Source organism: Vipera berus (assembly GCF_964194415.1).
Source record: "Vipera berus genome assembly, chromosome: 1".
Lineage (NCBI taxonomy): Eukaryota > Metazoa > Chordata > Lepidosauria > Squamata > Viperidae > Vipera > Vipera berus.
In genome coordinates, this window is record NC_138202.1 from 307060360 (window position 1) to 307078568 (window position 18209).

General features: G+C 37.1%; 1 protein-coding gene across 3 annotated transcripts in view; it reads left to right on the forward strand.

Moving 5' to 3' along the window:
* Positions 1-18209, forward strand: part of TP53BP2 (tumor protein p53 binding protein 2) — a 52863-nt gene that overhangs the window by 7125 nt on the left and 27529 nt on the right. For 2 of the 3 annotated variants that reach the window (XR_014024491.1, XM_081312699.1), the window contains exon 2: positions 16452-16599. Coding sequence is in view for 2 of the 3 variants with exons in the window: in XM_081312699.1 (XP_081168825.1) it covers positions 16452-16599 (148 nt within the window). In the remaining variant the exon portion in view is untranslated. Of the gene's footprint in view, positions 1-12153; positions 12223-16451; positions 16600-18209 lie in introns of all 3 variants that reach the window. The other variant, XM_081312700.1, reaches the window with a different exon arrangement.

The following is an 18209-nucleotide window of genomic DNA, read 5'->3' on the forward strand; positions in this document are numbered from 1 at the left end:
ACAGGAGGAAGAGCCTCACCCTAGATAATGGTACTTTCAGATTCACAAGATTCTCTTAATGTACCTTTTCAATAATGATAGAGCTAGAATTCCTTATTGTGCTTCTTGTATGAACTACAACACAAGGCTAACATCAATCTTGTAAGTCTCAGTGTACCCCTCCTGTTCCTCACTTTTACTTTCCCCAAAACTAAAGAGGGTCCATTCTGAGAGACTTTCACAGCCTTCTTCTTTCCACTCAAATTTCATTTATCACACTGTTGTCTAGACTGTAGCTGTTCCTTCTGTCTCCTAAGGTCATTCCTACATACCAGCAGGGTATGTGAATGGCCAACAGTGGATTTAACCCTATAGTTTTAGACTGAGAATTAGTAGAATAGCCACATTTGTCAAATAGTTATTTAAAAGAAGTAATAGAATAAAAGTGAAGACTCCATCAGGTTGAGCTTGACATTTACTGATAACATGGATATGTAATTTTCTTAAAAGCAATTCAAAGGTTATTTGCCCTTGTCCTCTGTTGCTTTGCTTTTGACTTTTCAGTCTAGCCTATTGCCCTGAGATTTTTTTTGATAGTTCTCATTGTACTAATCATACTGATGATTGTTTAGCTTATTTAACATGTCAAGACTTCTTAGGTACTGCCACCATGTTAGACAATGGATGATGAATATCTTGAACATTAAATAGGACACTTGATTCTCTACAGAACTGGACTTTCTAATTCCCTTCTGTAATTTGTATCTCATGAAAAAGTGCCTGGAAATTTGGAGGACCCTCTTCAGTATTGCTGATATTTATGTTTTCAGTTGGAGGGTATAACTGCCAAAGCTGGATCAAGGCAGCTTCTGTTAATCTTTTCCTTGCTGTTGCTTTTATCCTTGTTTTGACAATATCTCTGTGTCCCATTGTAGGCTTTGGTACTGCAGCCTCATGTGCTCTCTGAAAATGGGACCCTCAGGAAAAAGCAGTATTGTATATATATTCTGCTGCTGAATGGAAGCCCTGCTTATTACTGCAGTTTGTAGATTGTGATGTGTTGGTGATAAAAGTTCTGGCAGATCTGCTCTAAATGCATCTGTTTGGAAGTAAGTTGTGTTGAAAATGGCTACTGTCCAAATCTGTACCATAGAGAGTGTTTGGTTTATGCTTCTTGAACTGTATTCTCTCTCACAGATGCACAAAAAATGTTATTTAAATTAAGAGTAGTCTAAAGCAGTGTTTTGTATGGCAACTATTGGAAGTAATTTAAAGAAATAAAAAACTATTAAATTAAACCATCTCTTGACTATCCATAAAAAATGTTGTGGGGACCCAGTTAATATATTTGCAGTACAGTTGCCAACCTTGTTTAAGTAACTTGTTGTAAAATTCATTTTTTTCTGTTGGATTTATTCTAAACTAAGATTTGTGGAATTGATAACTGCAAGAGGCTTCATGTAGTACACCTTACTATTTAAAATGTAAAAAAATATTCCTGTTTAGAGAGGCAAGTAAATAAACTTTAAAAGATTGATACTACTTGACCAGCTTAAGCTTACATACTTACTCTTTATCCTGTCTAAAATCTTTTAAAAATGAATAGTACCTCAATAGGGTATGATAATTTGTTGTTTAACAGTTTCTGGTGTAGAGGAAATTATAAGAATCTTTTAGACACAAATTCACCAATAAATTAATGTTAAATTGTTCATGAAGGCATTGTTGAAGGCAGTGTTGAGCATGACTTACAATTTTCTGTAAGGTAAGATTGTTGCTTTCTTTAGCCTTATATTAATTGGTGGAAGGCCTATTACTAACCTCAATATTGCTGCTGGTGTACACGAGGAAGAGGCTAAAAATGATCTCATGAATTTATTCTGAACCTCTTCTAATTCTTCTAGTTTACTGATAACTCAAATTGGGGTTCTCTATATTAATGGTGAGATTGTTTTGCCCTGGAAGATTTTGAGTGTAGGCTGTACTAATCTCATAGCCATTGTTCTTGCTGATGCTATATTTTTTTCATGATAATGTTTCAGTAAATTGCTTACCCAAATACTTGCTAGTTCTATCTCATCATCTAGTGCCCATCTAGTCTTTAAGATCTTTTAGCAAATACTATCATCTTGTTTTTTACCTGTAAGTACTCATTTCTAGAATGAGTGGCAAATACTGTCAGAATTGTCATTCCAAATAATGTAGACATAAGTACTATGTTGTATTTGTATGGTAATATGAGGACCTTTCTACTTCCGGTTGACAGAATATAAAGGGAAAGATTATTAACCTCTACTACAATGCTGTTTATATCAAAATGAAAAGGAAGGGAGCTAGTATGCAGCTGTGGGTGGACACTTTTTGTGGTTTCAATCTACTTTGTTAATCTAACTAGTTTAGAAGAAAAAAGTGTATTTCCTGCTGACTGATATAAATGAACATGATGTAACAAAACAAGTTGTATTGTTTGCTGTGGCCACAAGGAAGATATCAGAGCAGATCTTGACACAGGGTGTTGTTTATATTATAGGGGATGTATCACGGTGGTATGGATTGTTGCAACTTTATATGAAATAAATGTATTTATTTGGTATTTTAGAGAACTGGATATAGTCAAGCTTTTATCTGGACTTCACAAAATTGGATTTTAAAAATAGGCAATGATGAACCTTTCAGGATGTGTGGAAATTCTTAATAAAAGGAATTATTAACAATTTCAAGAAGGAAAAGGAATATAAAGCAGCAATAGAAGCCAATGTAGTTGCACAAAAAAATCCTCATTGAAATGCCAAAAATAAAAAATTATATGTAAAAGTAGAAAGAAAGCTAAATCAACAATTAAGAACATAATTAGTTTGGAACTCTGGAGATAGTGTCTGGAAAGCAAAAGTTCAAAATGAGCGTTTATTGTTGAGAGATGCTGCTAAGATCCATACTTATTTAGAAACATTCACAGCAAAAAGAGAAGAGTCAATAGGTTATGTGTTCAGTGAAGGTAACAAAACAGTAACAGTTATAAAGAGAAAATAGGATTACTTAGGTGTTACAGGTTTTATTCTTCTCCAACCAAGAAGATATGTATTCCATCTAGCAATTGTGAAAAGCAGAATGCAGAATTTATTTCCAGTTGGGCAGGCAGTGGTTTTTCTTTTAACACTATAAAAGTGAAAGTTGGAGTATAAAGAAACAGAATTTAAAAAAAAGACTAATGACACTTTGAACTTAAGTGTTGGAAAAGACTCTTGAGAATATCATGAAGCAAGAAAAGAAACAGATTATAGAACATATACAGTAAATCCAGAGTTATCACTTGAGACGCAAATGACCAGGCTCAAACTGTCACATTTGAATATGTTATACAAAGACCCAGTTCTCTAGAGAAACCATAATAGTGGAAAAGATGGGAAGAAAATATTAAGATTGGGATGATAAGTAGCATGGTTGATGGAGTTAATAACAGTAGCAGCCCTCATGGGAGACTTGATAGAGCAGATTAGGAACAGATCATCCTAGTCACTTAAGAGTTGACACCTATTTGAAGGCATGTAATCAAACCAATTGACATAAATTAGTTAAACTGTAGAAATAGGATATGTTGATAATGGCTATTTATTTATTCAATTGATATAGCCACCCATCTCAAATATATGGCTCTGGGTAGCTTAGGTTCAACACAAAAGTGCACAATATAAAATTATTATATAAAATATTAAAAATCATACAATTGGCAGCCAAGCTATAAAAGCAATCAACATTTCACAAAGGCACTGCACAGGTTGTACTGTACACCTGGATCCCCAAGCTCAGTGGCAAAGCCATTTTGTTTACAAAAAGCCAGTAGGTTAGGGCCAGTTTAACCAGTTTGAGATTATATTCCGAAGGTAGGGTGCCACAACAGAACAGGCGCTCTTTCTAAGGCCTACAAATGGCCTTAGAATGTGATAATGAGAACAATTTCCCAGTCAGGTAGTAGTTTGCTGTTGACTGAATGTGTTAACGCAGAGGCTATGCAGCAGTGTTTGGAAAATGCTTTAGCTTTAAATTTTTGTACTGTGGAAAAGATCGGATTTGATAATATGTCTTCTGTAATTTTGTGCTATGATTTGACGTTGATTTAGGGGAAGTGAACTTTGGAGTAATGATTCCACCTGGTTCAGTAGATATAGGATCCCAGCCTTAAATGCATTTTTATTATGAAATTATTTCATTATTTTTTTATCCATTTATTGTCGAGCATCTGTGAACAGAAAAGCAATTCTGAAAAAAACTTTAAAGAAATAAATGTTAATTAGGAGCTACTCCATATCATTGTGATATCTTGAATATACTTTAGTGTATAAGTAGATGCATATTGCAGTGTTGTCTTAAACAGCTTTAAATTTGCAAGGCTGGTAACTTAGTAAATAGCATCTAAATTTAGATCACTGTTCTTTTTTGCAGCATAGGTGCAGACCTTAAGTGTTACTTTTATTGTTACTTTGAGACAGCTTTAACAGGTTGAAATTTTGAGTTTTCATGTTTTTTAATTTGTTGAATACAGGTGTTGAATGTAAGAATTATTCCTGCATTTATACTTAACAGGCTTGAGAGCGGTTAGTTTTTTTCGTTTCCCATAAAAGAATGCTTCCATTAATATTAAGAAATGAATAAAACTGTGTATCTTAAACTGTGGCTTCCAGTTTTGAAAAACCTGTTTGGTAGGTAAGAAAGCTGAAAATATTTAGAATAGTAATATTGGAAAATGATTGCCATGGATTTGCAGGATGGTGGACTAAATTGAGTTAGGCCTGAACCAACAGGAATCTTGAATGTACAGTACTGGGCATCCTAGGATAGGTATAATCACAAGATTATATCTCCTTGAACATGGAAAAGCACATTTCTAATGCTATATATCTAAAGCACTATTACTCCAACAAAAAAGTTTTAAATCAAGCTCATAATTTATACTAAGGCATGCTTTGCTAATGCTTATTGACTTTATCAAGAATAACTTATTACAGTCTGTGCATTTAGTCATTGATCTTGAACATGAACATTCCCTATAGCTATTATTGTTAGGTATACCTTTTTTTGGTGGTCTAATTTCCAGAAGCCATTTAAGTTGCTTGTAGCTGCCATAATTTAAGAGCAAATTCACCAGTCTTAATGCACTATTTTCTATATGCCCATAATCTACAGAATTTAATTGCAAGAAGTACACATTGTACTTACTATTTGCTACTTTATATATACAAGTTATAATTTTATAACTCTACAACCTTCCCTTGCCATAATTTTCATTTTAGAAATCTTTGATCTTTTGACATTTAACCTGTAGAATTGGCAATCTTTTACAGTTTTCGCAGTACTATAGTATCCCCATCTTTAAATGGAGATGCTATTCTTTTCATTCTGATCTATAAATAAAGCAGTATTAAAATATTATGTTAATGATCATTTTACCTCATTTCCCTGACATGAAATTTTCATAAATTGAGTTTTCTAAGCATAATTTGTAAAAACAAGATGATGATTAGATTTATTACTACTGCTTAAAAAATACATTGCAAAAGCTTCAGAATTTAACTGGTTTATGCTAACCTGTAAAGAGATCAAATTGCCAACATACGCTGGATCATGGAGAAAGCTAGGGAGTTCCAGAAAAACATCTACTTCTGCTTCATTGACTATGCTAAAGCCTTTGATTGTGTGGATCATAACAAACTGTGGCAAGTTCTTAAAGAGATGGGAGTACCAGACCATATTATTTGTCTCTTGAGAAACCTATATGCGGGTCAAGAAGCAACAGTGAGAACTGGACACGGAACCACTGATTGGTTCAAAATTGGGAAAGGAGTCCGGCAAGGCTGTATACTGTCGCCCTGCCTATTTAACTTATATGCAGAGCACATCATGAGAAAGGCAGGGCTAGATGAATCAAAAGTTGGAATTAAGATTGCCGGAAGAAATATCAACAACCTAAGATACGCAGATGATACCACTCTAATGGCAGAAAGTGAAGAAGAACTAAAGAGCCTCTTGTTGCAGGTGAAGAAGGAGAGTGCAAAACTTGGGTTGAAACTTAACATTAAGAAAACCAAGATCATGGCATCTGGCCCTCTCAATTCCTGGCAAATAGATGGGGAAGAAATGGAGGTAGTGACAGATTTTATTTTCCTGGGCTCCAAGATCACTGCAGATGGGGACTGTAGCCAAGAAATTAAAAGACGCTTGCTCCTTGGGAGGAAAGCCATGGCAAATCTAGACAGCACACTAAAAAGCAGAGACATCACCCTGTCAACAAAAGTGCGTATAGTCAAGGCTATGGTCTTCCCAGTTGCAATGTATGGCTGTGAAAGCTGGACCATAAGAAAGGCTGAGCGCCAAAGAATTGAGGCCTTTGAACTATGGTGCTGGAGAAGACTCCTGCGAGTCCCTTGGACTGCAAGGCGATCAAACCGGTCAGTCCTAGAGGAGATCAATCCTGACTGCTCTTTAGAAGGCCAGATCCTGAAGCTAAAACTCAAATACTTTGGCCACCTAATGAGAAGGAAGGACTCACTGGAGAAGAGCCTAATGCTGGGAAAGATCGAGGGCAATAGAAGAAGGGGACGACAGAGAATGAGGTGGCTGGATGGAGTCACTGAAGCAGTAGGCGTGAGCTTAAATGGACTCCAGAAGATGGTAGAGGACAGGAAGGCCTGGAGGAATGTTGTCCATAGGGTCGCGATGGGTCGGACACGACTTCGCAGCTAACAACAACAACAACAACAACAAAAGAATTTTAATCAATCATAATAAATGGACACCAGCCATCTTGTAGAACTTATTTAAAAATTATGAGTTATGGCAGGGGTTTCAAACTGCCAGCCCATGGGCCGGATGTGTCAGAGCGAAACCTCATTGCCGGCAATGGCAAAAAAGTTGCGATACATCGCAACACGTCATTAGATGCATCAAGAGATGTGGAAATTCTCTTTTCTTGAAATAGTAAGAAAAACAGTTCATATTTCTCTCTCTCTCTCTCTCTCTCTCTCTCTCTCTCTCTCTCTCTGTATATATATACATGCATACATACTTACACATGTCACACACACACACTCTGTGTGCTTTCCTATCCTTAGTTAACTCCATTCTCCCTTGCTTTGACACTGCAGGATGAAAGATAAAATAGTATTGGTCTTATTGTTGTTTTTTTAAAAACTGACATTTTTTCCTTTACTGGGAAAGAAGGATAAATTTACTATAATGTCCAAGTGAAGTAGTACTCCTTCTTTTAGTGGTCTGACTAATAAATTGAAGATAATAAAACTGACATCATGTGACTGCCTTGCTTAACAACACTCCCTATTGCTGTCATTAACTGAATCCTACTGGTTGTTATGGGGAGGACCCATTCCGATCCAAGCTATTCCTGGTTTGGTGTCTCCTAAATCCAAACCCCAGTGAAAGTAAGGGACTACCTCCTCTTATGCTCCTCCACACCCTCCACACCTCCTCCCATCGCTGTTCTTTTGGCAGCTCTGCATTCTGTTGTCTCTGCAGAATATGGGCTCTGCTTGCCCTGCTTGTGAGGCTCTGGAAGGGCAGCAGGAACAGTGGAGTGCAAGGCAGCTAAAAGGGCAATAGATGGGGGAGAGATAAGCAGTGTGGGGAGTTGAAGTACCCCTGTGATGCTAAGTGCAAGTGGGCTGCTAAGTGCCCTCATTTTGATCATGTGGCCGTGGAGGCGCTGCAACAGCCTTAATTTTAAGGACCAGGCATAACTAAAATTTATTCAGTGTTACTGTAACTTTGAACAATCGCTGAATGAACGGTCATTAAGCAAGGATTACCTGTGCTAGCATTGACCGACTCACTTAGGATATTAGCAAATAGCGGTTTCTATAGCGAGAATCTCCACTTGGGAGATTTTATAATACCTGCTGGAATAATAACATTTGAACCAACCCCGTTTTTTCTTGTTATAGGATTGAATATAGTATATCAAACAATTGAGCGTCTCTTAATAGCATGCATTAGGCCCTCTATGAATATAGCTTTACTGGACTTAAGCCACTGATTTGCCCCGAAAGCGACCATGTCCTGCTTTCAGAGGGGCAGTGCAATGGAATGTGGAACCTCTATAAAGGAAAATTGTAGTAGAAAGCTTGTTGGTAATCAAAATATAATTTTGATTGACTGACAAACCATTTTTAACATTTGGGCATTATCCCCCCCCCCCCAGTATTGTAGAGTGACTTTTGTCTCCTTCACCATATTGATGACTCTTCAGAAATTTATATTTATTGCAAAATTTTGCTTATTTGACATTCTGTTTGAAAGCAGTATTGATTTTTTAAAAAAATGCTGACTGTGTTTTTAACCACATTTCAGATATGAAGCTAGTCATCTGAACTATAGTTTTATTATTTAAATAATCGGACAACTGTTTAAAGAATTAAATTGCAATATATTTACCAGTCAAAAATATCTTATTATCCATGTTTTTATTGAAAGTACATTGTTCTTGTTTAATCTTGTGTATTAATCAGTACTCAGAGGTATAGATTGCATTTTTCAGAAGGTAAATATGACCCTTCTATAAGATGGAGTATTGGATGCCTCTTGAAATGAAAGACTGGATTGGAAGCTCTCCGGCATTAGATTGCTTCCCAGGACCTTGCCCTTACTTACTTTTTTTCCTCTCCCAAAAATAGATCTAAAGATGAGTATTTCACTCTATGGCATTTATGTGGCAGAATCAAGTTCCAGTGTATGTGCTCAACATATGCTATTTAGAGGTCTACTGTTGAGTCTTTTGAGGGAGGTTATATGCACATCTGTTCTAAGATGTCATACATTTGCTTTCTCCTTTTTCATTGAAAGATGAAATTCTGGATGTTTCAAATAGATCATTAAGTCAATATTAGGCTAGATGAAGGCCAAGTTGATTTATGATTTTCTGCAAACAATATATAGAGGTGGTTTAAAATTTGTGGTTATGGTCAGTGGCTATAGTGAGCAGGACAGTAATGTAATTTATATTGCCATTTGGGTTGAGATTTAGAATTGCTCTTTCCGGGGATGGTAAACTTACACCATTTTCATGCCACTCATTAAGATTTCCTGCAAAAGAAATTCAATTACCTTACATGGAACTTCTGAAGAAGGCAATATGATTATACCAGAAAATGTGACATGGCATCTCTATGACAATTTTTCGGTTTTAAAACCTGTAATTGTTGTGTAAGGCTGTACTTGTAAATTATGTGTTTTAAGAACCTTCGAAGAGGTGCTATTAATGCTGTTCCAAACTTTGATCTGGAGCATGAGACACGTTAATAAATTATTTATAATTAATCAAGAGCAGAGTAATAATTTACTGTTAATAATAATTATTAATCGCCTTCACATTTGATCACAGTGACTCTTAGTTTTATTCAGTGCTTTTGTTGTCAGTGGAATTTATTTTTCCCCTCCCACCCCACTCAACTGGATGAATTTGAGGCATAGTTGGTGGAGGAGAGTAGCAATAGCAAATCCTATTCATATAAAGCAGTACTCTTGCTTAATGCTAAAGGTTGCTCACTTTCTAAAATCACGTTTGTCTTAGTCTTTGGCTGATTAATTATGTGCCATCAAGTTAGTGTTAACCCTTAATGACTATATAGAAAACCCTTGTGGCGCAATGGGTAGGTGCAGTATTGCAGGCCAACTTTGCCCCCAACCTGGAGTTCAATCCTGATAGAGCTCAAAGTTGATTCAGCCTTCCATTCTTCTGAAAATGGTAAAAAAAAACCACCCAGGGAATGCTGTAAAGCAGGGGTCCTCAACCTTGGTCACTTTATGACTTGTCGACTTCAACTCCCAGAATTCCTCAGCCAGCCATGCTGACTGAGGAATTCTGGGAGTTGAAGTCCACAAATCATAAAGTGACCAAGGTTGGGGACCCCTGCCGTAAAGCACTATGGGGCAGTGTGTAACTCTAAATGCTATTGCTGTAACTATATAGATAGACTTTCTTCAAGTTGTTCAGTTACCACTATGGCCCTTGAGGTCTCCCAGTGGCGCTGTCACTGCAGCTGTAATTAAGTTCATCTGCTTTCTTGCCAAGTGTCCCCTTTTATTTTCTTCTACCTTTTCCACCGTTAGGGACTTCTCAAGGGACTGGGTTCTTTGCATAATGTGTATAAAATATGGTAGTTTGAATTTGTGCGTCAAGTGAGAAATCTGGATCAGTTTGTTCTGTGTTCATTTTTTTTTCTTGTCTCTTCATGGTATTCTCAAGAGTCATCTCTGGCAGCAAAGTTTAAAAGTGCCAGTATTCTTCCTGTCCTTTAAAGTCCAGCTTTCAGTTCCATAGATTATCTCAGTGAAAATCATTGCTTGCACAATTCTGACCTTTGTATGTATCTCAATATGTGTCCAGGACTTCATTGTTCCTCTACCAAGTGTGGATCTGTAGAGTATTTCTTGACTTCTTTATTGTTGATTGTCCTGAAAGACAAAAATTAGTTACCACTTCAGTGTTTTCATTGTCAGTTCTAGACTTGGTTACTATACCTGTTGCCATTCTTTATATTAAATTGTAGTCTTGTGCTTTCCCCCCCCCCATTGTGCTCCTTGACTTTTATTACTCATACTTAAAAATCATTTTCATTTTCAGCTAAATCAGAGTAGTGTTCCCAGAACAATGCAGATTATTGTGTTTCTTCTTCTAGTTTTAAAGCTATGCTCATCTTTTCCCAGTCCAGCTTTCCTCAATATCTATATTCTGCATATATTTTGAATAAATGAGAAGGTATAGCCTTGCCTCACTTTGCTGACCTGGATCCTCCCTGTTTTATCATATTCTGTGGGGCCATGGCTTCCTGATTTCTCTCTACATTTTGCATGAGGACAGTGAAATTCTGGCATTCTCATTTTACTAAAGTTATTACATAGCCCTATATTATTGGCACAATTGAACATTTTTCTATAATCAGTAAAGTACATATTGACTTATTTTTGGCATCAGCTTTTTCATTTATCTAGAAGAGGGGTCCCCAACCTATGGTCTGGGACTGGGCCGTGGGCTCTTGGCCAGCGGGCTGCGGAAATGGCTGGCTGGTGGGCGTGCATTCCCCCCACTCGTACTAGCGCCTGTGGCCCTGTTTGCACATGCGCACAGGCACGAACAGGAATGCTAGCACGGGGCGGGTGTCTGCAGCCCGTTTGTGCATGCACCGCTAGCCTGGGCAGTTTGTGCGGCCCGTTTGCGCATATGTGAATGGGCTACTAGCTGCCGTGGGAGGTACGTGGCCATTCATGCATGTACACAACGCCAGCGCTTGCCGCATGCATAAATGGGGCTGCTAGTGCCAAGCCAGTGTGCGTGGCCCCATGCGCGAGCACACGTGCACACCAATTTTGAAGCTGCTCTCCTTCCCTCCAGTCCTCAAGCCCAGAAAGATTGGAGACCTCTGATCTAGAATATAAAGACCCTTGTTCTTCAACCTTTTTTAAAAACAAGCTTTAACATCTGACATCAATTCCTTAAGTTATCTGAGGATAATTTTGTTTTGTCCTGAAAGCTGTGATTGTGAAGTGTGATAAATGTTAATGTTTTGTCATCTCACTTTGAATGGAGATTGCTTGGAAGATAATATAAATATAATTTGTGCTTTGATAAATTAACACTTTTTTATTTTCTAGAAGCAAGGCTCAACATGAGCATCTTAAGTGCAATTCTAAATGTGTACTGTGAAATGAACTCTATTGATGTAGTAATACGTCTTTATAGATGACATAGACAGGATTATGTTATAAAATAACGACAATCAGAATGTTGATAAATCTTAATTGTCTGTGGAATATCAAAAATATTCCTTCTGTTCTTGAACAGCAGAAAACTTTAATTACAATTTGTATGTAAATTATGTAGGTCATGGAGATTACTGTGAATGGCAGAGGGTAAGAGTTAAGGGCTTTATGCTTACTTAAGGAATGAATAAAGGGGGGAAAAATCCCTCATCTTACTCAATAGCAGAATAATTTAAACAATTATACTGAATTTCCTCTGGTGCTCCACCTAATTTGCATCACTGTTTCCTTTCTTACAATCGTGGCTGAATGCCAAATCAACATCAACTGTTTGTAGTAACTGAGCAAACAAAAATGTATGTTGACCATCAGATGTTGACAGAATACTAAGTTTGTCTTTCTCTTAAGGTTTACTTTAATGCAGGGAAATAAAGAGCTGTGCAACATTACAGAATGTGAAGATGCATTTTCTTTTTGGTAGGTTAGTTTTAGTATTTGATCTTTAAGCAAATTACAAACATTGCAAAAATAATTTAACAAGTAGTACTAAAAGATATAGAAAAACATTTTACAAAGAAATATTTCTGACAAAAATATCTGTAGTATTAAGTTCTTTGCGGTTCCTGTAAGATGTTATATCTGTATTTTCCAGGATTAGGTAAGTTGAACAATATTGAGAAATATTTAAATGGTTTCTTGTTTTGTGAACAGTTTGACTGTTTTATGTATAACTGTATAATCCTGTATAATAACATACTTATTGATCTTGTATTGCTTTCCCCAATTTAACTTAAAATATTTTTTTGTTTTTGTTAAAAAATATAAATGAAACTTTTTGTAGCTTCTCACTTGTTAGTTATCCTATAAAGAAGAACAGCTACAAAATGTTGGTGGTAATGTAGAACATATTATTTTGTGCAATATTTACTGTTTTTACATATCTTGCTATAACAATACACAAGCTATTAAATCCACTGCTGAAAGGAAGAGAAATGACCAGTTATTAATATAGAGACCACAGTAGGAGCATAGTGGGTGGTTTCCCTCTGGGTGACCAATATTTTCATTTGATAGGTTATGGATTACAGTTGTCATAAATTTTGTTGGGAAGCTCCAAATAACATATTCCCTGGTGTGGGTAATGATTGCAATCATAAGCCATCATAGCTTATGGGCTGGGCATGCCTATATGGAGAGACATCTTGATATTGGCAGGTGCAGTTTCCATTCTTCTTGTGGCATAATTTCTTATAATTCAGCCTGGGGCTTATCTATATATGCTATTTGTGATGACACACAGTGCTGTGATCTATTCCACATATTAGGAACAGTATAACTATGTCAGTCCTTCAAGTCGGGCAGCATATGAGTTGAAATGATAATTATTTAAATTATTATAATTATATGTAATTGAAATTGTAATTATTATAATAATATAACCTGGTGAAACCTGGTGAGGAAACACAATACAAAGATCTAGGAATAGTGCTTTATTGTTCTAGAGTATAATAATACAATCTTGAGAGTTGACAGATTTTGTCTCTGCCCCATCTTATATCGAACAGAGGAGTCAAGTGGATCTATTTTGATTGTCCTTCTCATGCTTTCCATTTCCAAAAATGAGAGGTTGGAGAACAGGCAAAAGTTATCCAAGGCAACAAGCCTAAGAGATGGTCTCTTCAGCAAGGGATGCATGTGGCATCCTTTAAGACAGCAGGAAGCTGTACTTTACATAAGATATTGACATGGATCCACATGGTCATACCTCCACCATTTCCAACAACAACCAGGATGGGCAGGGGTTGAACATACATGCGACAGAGGATGGTCTAACGAGCAGCCTGTCCACTTCCTCAGAGTGTGTAGGCCAGAAAAATCCCAAATCACAGGATAAGATATTCCTCTGGTTATCACTACAGAATGTTCATTCAGAGTCAAGACTGGCAAATCTAAATGATGTTGGCAAAGTGCTATATAAATTGCTCATGTAACTGTGCAGAAGATCACTCTTATGGCTTCCCCCTAAAAGAAAATTAAGAGGACCCCTGGATGACTGGTCCATCAAGATAAAGAGGGAAAATCAATAATTTCATTTAGCTTCCTTCATGGTCATGGTGTAGGCGCCAACAAGGCCACATAACATGTTGGTAGAATTTGCTTTCATCTTTCTCTGCTGGTGCTTCAGGAATGATTTCTAGTATTTTTTTCTTGGAGGGTCTCAGTAAATGAAGGCATTAACCAGGAACAGTGCCTAGAAATAGACTGCTCACAGACTATAGATTCACTTTCTGATGCCAGTGGCCCATCAGGCAGTGGTCCTTGAAGTACTGAACCAACTCACATTTCAGAATTTTCTTCCATCTAGATCAGGGGTGTCAAACTCAATTTTATTGAGGGCCGCATCAGCACTGCGGTTGCCCTCAAGGGGCCGGGTGGGCATGGCCTGGGTGGGTGTGGCCTACTGGGTGGGCGTGGCTAAAGTGTGTATGGCCTACTGGGTGGGCGTGGCCAGGTCTACATCGTTGGCATCAAGGGTGCCTATGGGGGCCTGGGCAGGAGTGGGAGAGATCTGGGGGTCTCTGGCAAGAGGAGGGTCTCTGGGCCAGGGCCAAGGCAGAGGGGGCCGTTCCCTCCTTGTTTCCAGGATGGCTTCGCGGGCCGCATGAAACCACTTCGCGGGCCGGATCCGGCCCCCGGGCCTTGTGTTTGACATGTCTGATCTAGATCCTAATATTCAGAATCAACTTCCTCTTGAAATACATTACAATCCATTCTTTTCAGGTTTTAAAAAGACCTTTCTTCAGGACTTTTATTAAGCAGGAAGAACTTACTTTGTAATTATTTGACATTAGATAAAAGTTATGGTTGTGCTGAGATTAGGAAATATTTTAAATAAGTTTTAGACAAAAATTACACAAAATTGAAGAACTTGCAATTAAAGAGTTTCAATTTAAGAATTTAGAAGGACATTCATTTCTATAGGACAATGCAGTAATCTACCAAAACAACACATCAGGGAAACTGGCAATACAATATTTGCATTGAATAGCACATTTAGTCTCAACATATGTTAACACTTGACTGATTTTTTTTCTTGATTTGGAAACTTCAGCAGGGTTGGCCTGGTTAGTAGATAGAAGTAGTGAGACCTCCAACAAATATCAAGGTTGTAATGTAAACCACGAAACTGAAAAAAAAAATCCCAGAAGAAAGTGCTTGCAAACTAATTTTACTGCTGGCAGGAAAATCACATGGGCATGTCTGTGAGGTCAGCAAGAGTTGACCACAATTTGAAAGAAGTTACCTTTTTAGTTCACATGCATACCCTTAACGTGGATGTCTCCCATTTTAATTGTACTTTCTTATGGCCACCTGTTTTTCCTATTATACTCTTTAATCCAGTCCTAGAGGCTCCTCTTTACTGAGGTCTGTATTCAGCAGTGATGTAATTAGCACATGGACAGGCAGTTACCGTATTTAGGCAATGTGAGGGCAAGCATTTTTAATAATGTGGATTCAAGTAAGGAAGATAAATGCCAAACTAAATATGATCAAACCTAATAAAATGGTGGTTTCATAATGTTGAAGCTTATACTTAAGAGAACCTTACAAGCAGAACATGAATACAGCATCTCTGCCTTGTGTTCCCAACAATTGATGTGTGCTACCTCTGATATTGAAGTCAATAGTTAAGCATTGTGACTAGAATTGGTCTTAACTTTTTAAAATATCAAAATAAGCTGTAGTTTTTATTCATTAGCTGTTTTCAAATATAAAAATTTACTGTTCATCTAGACCCTAAATATTATTGATCAGTTCCAAATCTAATAAAGTAGAAGATATAAGACTTGGCATAAGTTAATAAACAGTTGGATTATTATTGCCATATATAGAGATGCAGCTGTAAAAATCCATAATTCTATAGCTAACCCATGATATGCTGATAGGTTTATAGGAAGATGATTATAAGATGGATAGATACTCACTTAATATGCCCCATAGTTTAACAAGCTACTCTGAAGGAGAACTCAACATAATTATTTAAAAGACTCTTAGGTCTAGATACCAAGAATATAGTAGCTTGTTTAAAAAGAAACATTTTAACTCACTCTTTTTTGAATTAATTAATTCTAATGGAATAAACTGTGAATGCATCTGTTACTTAGAGTAGTCTTCCCTAACCAGGTACTCTGTAGATCAGGGCTATTGGGTATAGGCAGCATCAAACTGAATGAACACAAGGTGATAGAAGAGACATATATTGCATACAAACACTTTTCTGATGTTCTAATGGTCATCTGAATTTTTGTAGGCTAGAACCAGTATCCATATTCCTTATATATTGCAGAACTTCTGAAATTCTTGGTCAGCATCCCACAAGGATACCTTATATACATTTCAAAGTCTAAAACATGTATTTAAATTTAAACTACTATGCAGAATTTGTGTTTTGTACTCTGACTTGAAAATGCAGTAAGAGGAGTGAAATCAAGTGGCTGCATTTACCTAACATTTGTATTTTTTTCCTAAACCTTTGGTAGAGGAATTAATATTTAGTAAAATGAGGTGACTGATGGTTTTTCCAACATCATCAACGTGCAGCAAGATATATATTTAATGGGAAATATTTTATATATGAGCAAAACATTAGAACCTGTAATTTAGGTCATGAATGTTACTGATAGAACATAACTATTCTCTTCCAGATGTTTCTTACAGTGTACCTCACTAACAATGAACAACACTTCACAGAAGTACCAGTGACTTCAGAAACTACTTGCAAAGATGTAGTAGATTTATGCAAAGAGCCTGGTGAGACTGAATGTCATCTGGCTGAAGTATGGTGTGGATCAGGTATGTATATCACGATCCTTTTACTTACTTGCATGGCCATGTATAGAATTGTCTGTATTATGAAATCAAGTTTAATTAAATATAGTTAATTACAGGATCATGTAAAGGATCATAAACTATTCAATATTTGTGACACTTTTAGAAAAAGTGCTTTCTAAATTGTGAATAATCTGTTTCGATATTAAGGGAGTCTGGCTCCATTAGCAATCTGAGTTGAAATCCTATTTTAGCTGGCAGTTCTAGATTCTTCTCCAGATAAGGTTTTCTATGCATCTTTAATACAAATATTAAGCACTCTACTGTTTTCTGTTTCCCATTGGCAGCATTTATCCTTATTCACAAACAGAGCTAGAGAAACTACTGTACACATAGCACATCACCCTCAAGTTCTATAATATCGGGGAACTTTTCTTTTCTAGAAATAAATAAATGCTACATGTCTTAAAATGCCAGAATAGGTAGGTTTTTTTGCCTAATAACTCTAAGATAGTAAAACGGATGTAAAATGCATCAACCTTCCTAAGAAGAGCACTCCATAACTATGAAACAAGCTTCCTTCTCTACCCATAAAGCTCATGTCCAATAAAGGTTATTAGGGTGCTGCGATGCAAATGCGAGCATGAAAAGCTCACCTTTAATCTAGATGAATGCTAAACCAAATTAAAAATAAAATTCAATTTATATATGCAGAGTAATACCTATTTGGACAAAAAAAAGCCTACTCCTCTAACTTCATATACTGTACGCACCGATGGGCTTAGGTTTTCTGTACTCAGTGGATAGGTTTATAAAGGAGGGGGAAAGATTCAAAGTAAATCTGAACATTGTAAACATTTGTACTTTATGCAAATCTGTAATTCCACATCTAGAATACTAAGTACAGTTTTGGTCACAGATTTGAAAAAGCTATAATAGATCTGGAAAAGTTGCACAAGAGAACAACCAGAATGATCTTTAGCATGTATTTGATGAGAAAAGATTAGATTATTTGGGAGTTTCTAGTTTAAAAAGAGAGCCAGCTGGTGGAAGGTAGGTTTCAACCATCTATGACATGGAAAAAGTGGACGGGGATATTTCCCTCCACCACCACCACCTTTCAAAACGCTGGGACTAGGGATCAGAAATAACTGTAAAATGTAATGATGGCCACTAATTTGGGTAGCTTTAAAAATTGATTGGACAAATTCATGGAGAACAAATATTTCAAGGACTATTAAAAACTCAGTGACACCCCAGAAACATGCGATTTGGAAAAGGGTGCCCTTCTGCGAGATCACATGAAAGGCACCCACCTCCAGAATGGCATGAGGTGGCCTCTGTGGAAGATCACATGTTGCATTGGCTGGGTGCTCTTTTGGAAAGTAATCTTTGAAAGAGGTAAGCAGAGCAAGGCATGACATGGTGGGGACGAGACCCAAGACCCAGTGGGGTGGGAAGCTGTGCAAGGGGTGCCTCAGGGAGTGGGGCAGAGCAGGCCACAGGTGAGCTGGGGATGTGTTGCATTGCAGGCATGGGCCTGAGCCCGCCCTTTAAGGCACCCTGTGCTTTGCTTAACAACCTTAACAGAGGAGCTGGGATTGTGGTTGTTAAGCGAGGTGATCACAGGGGCA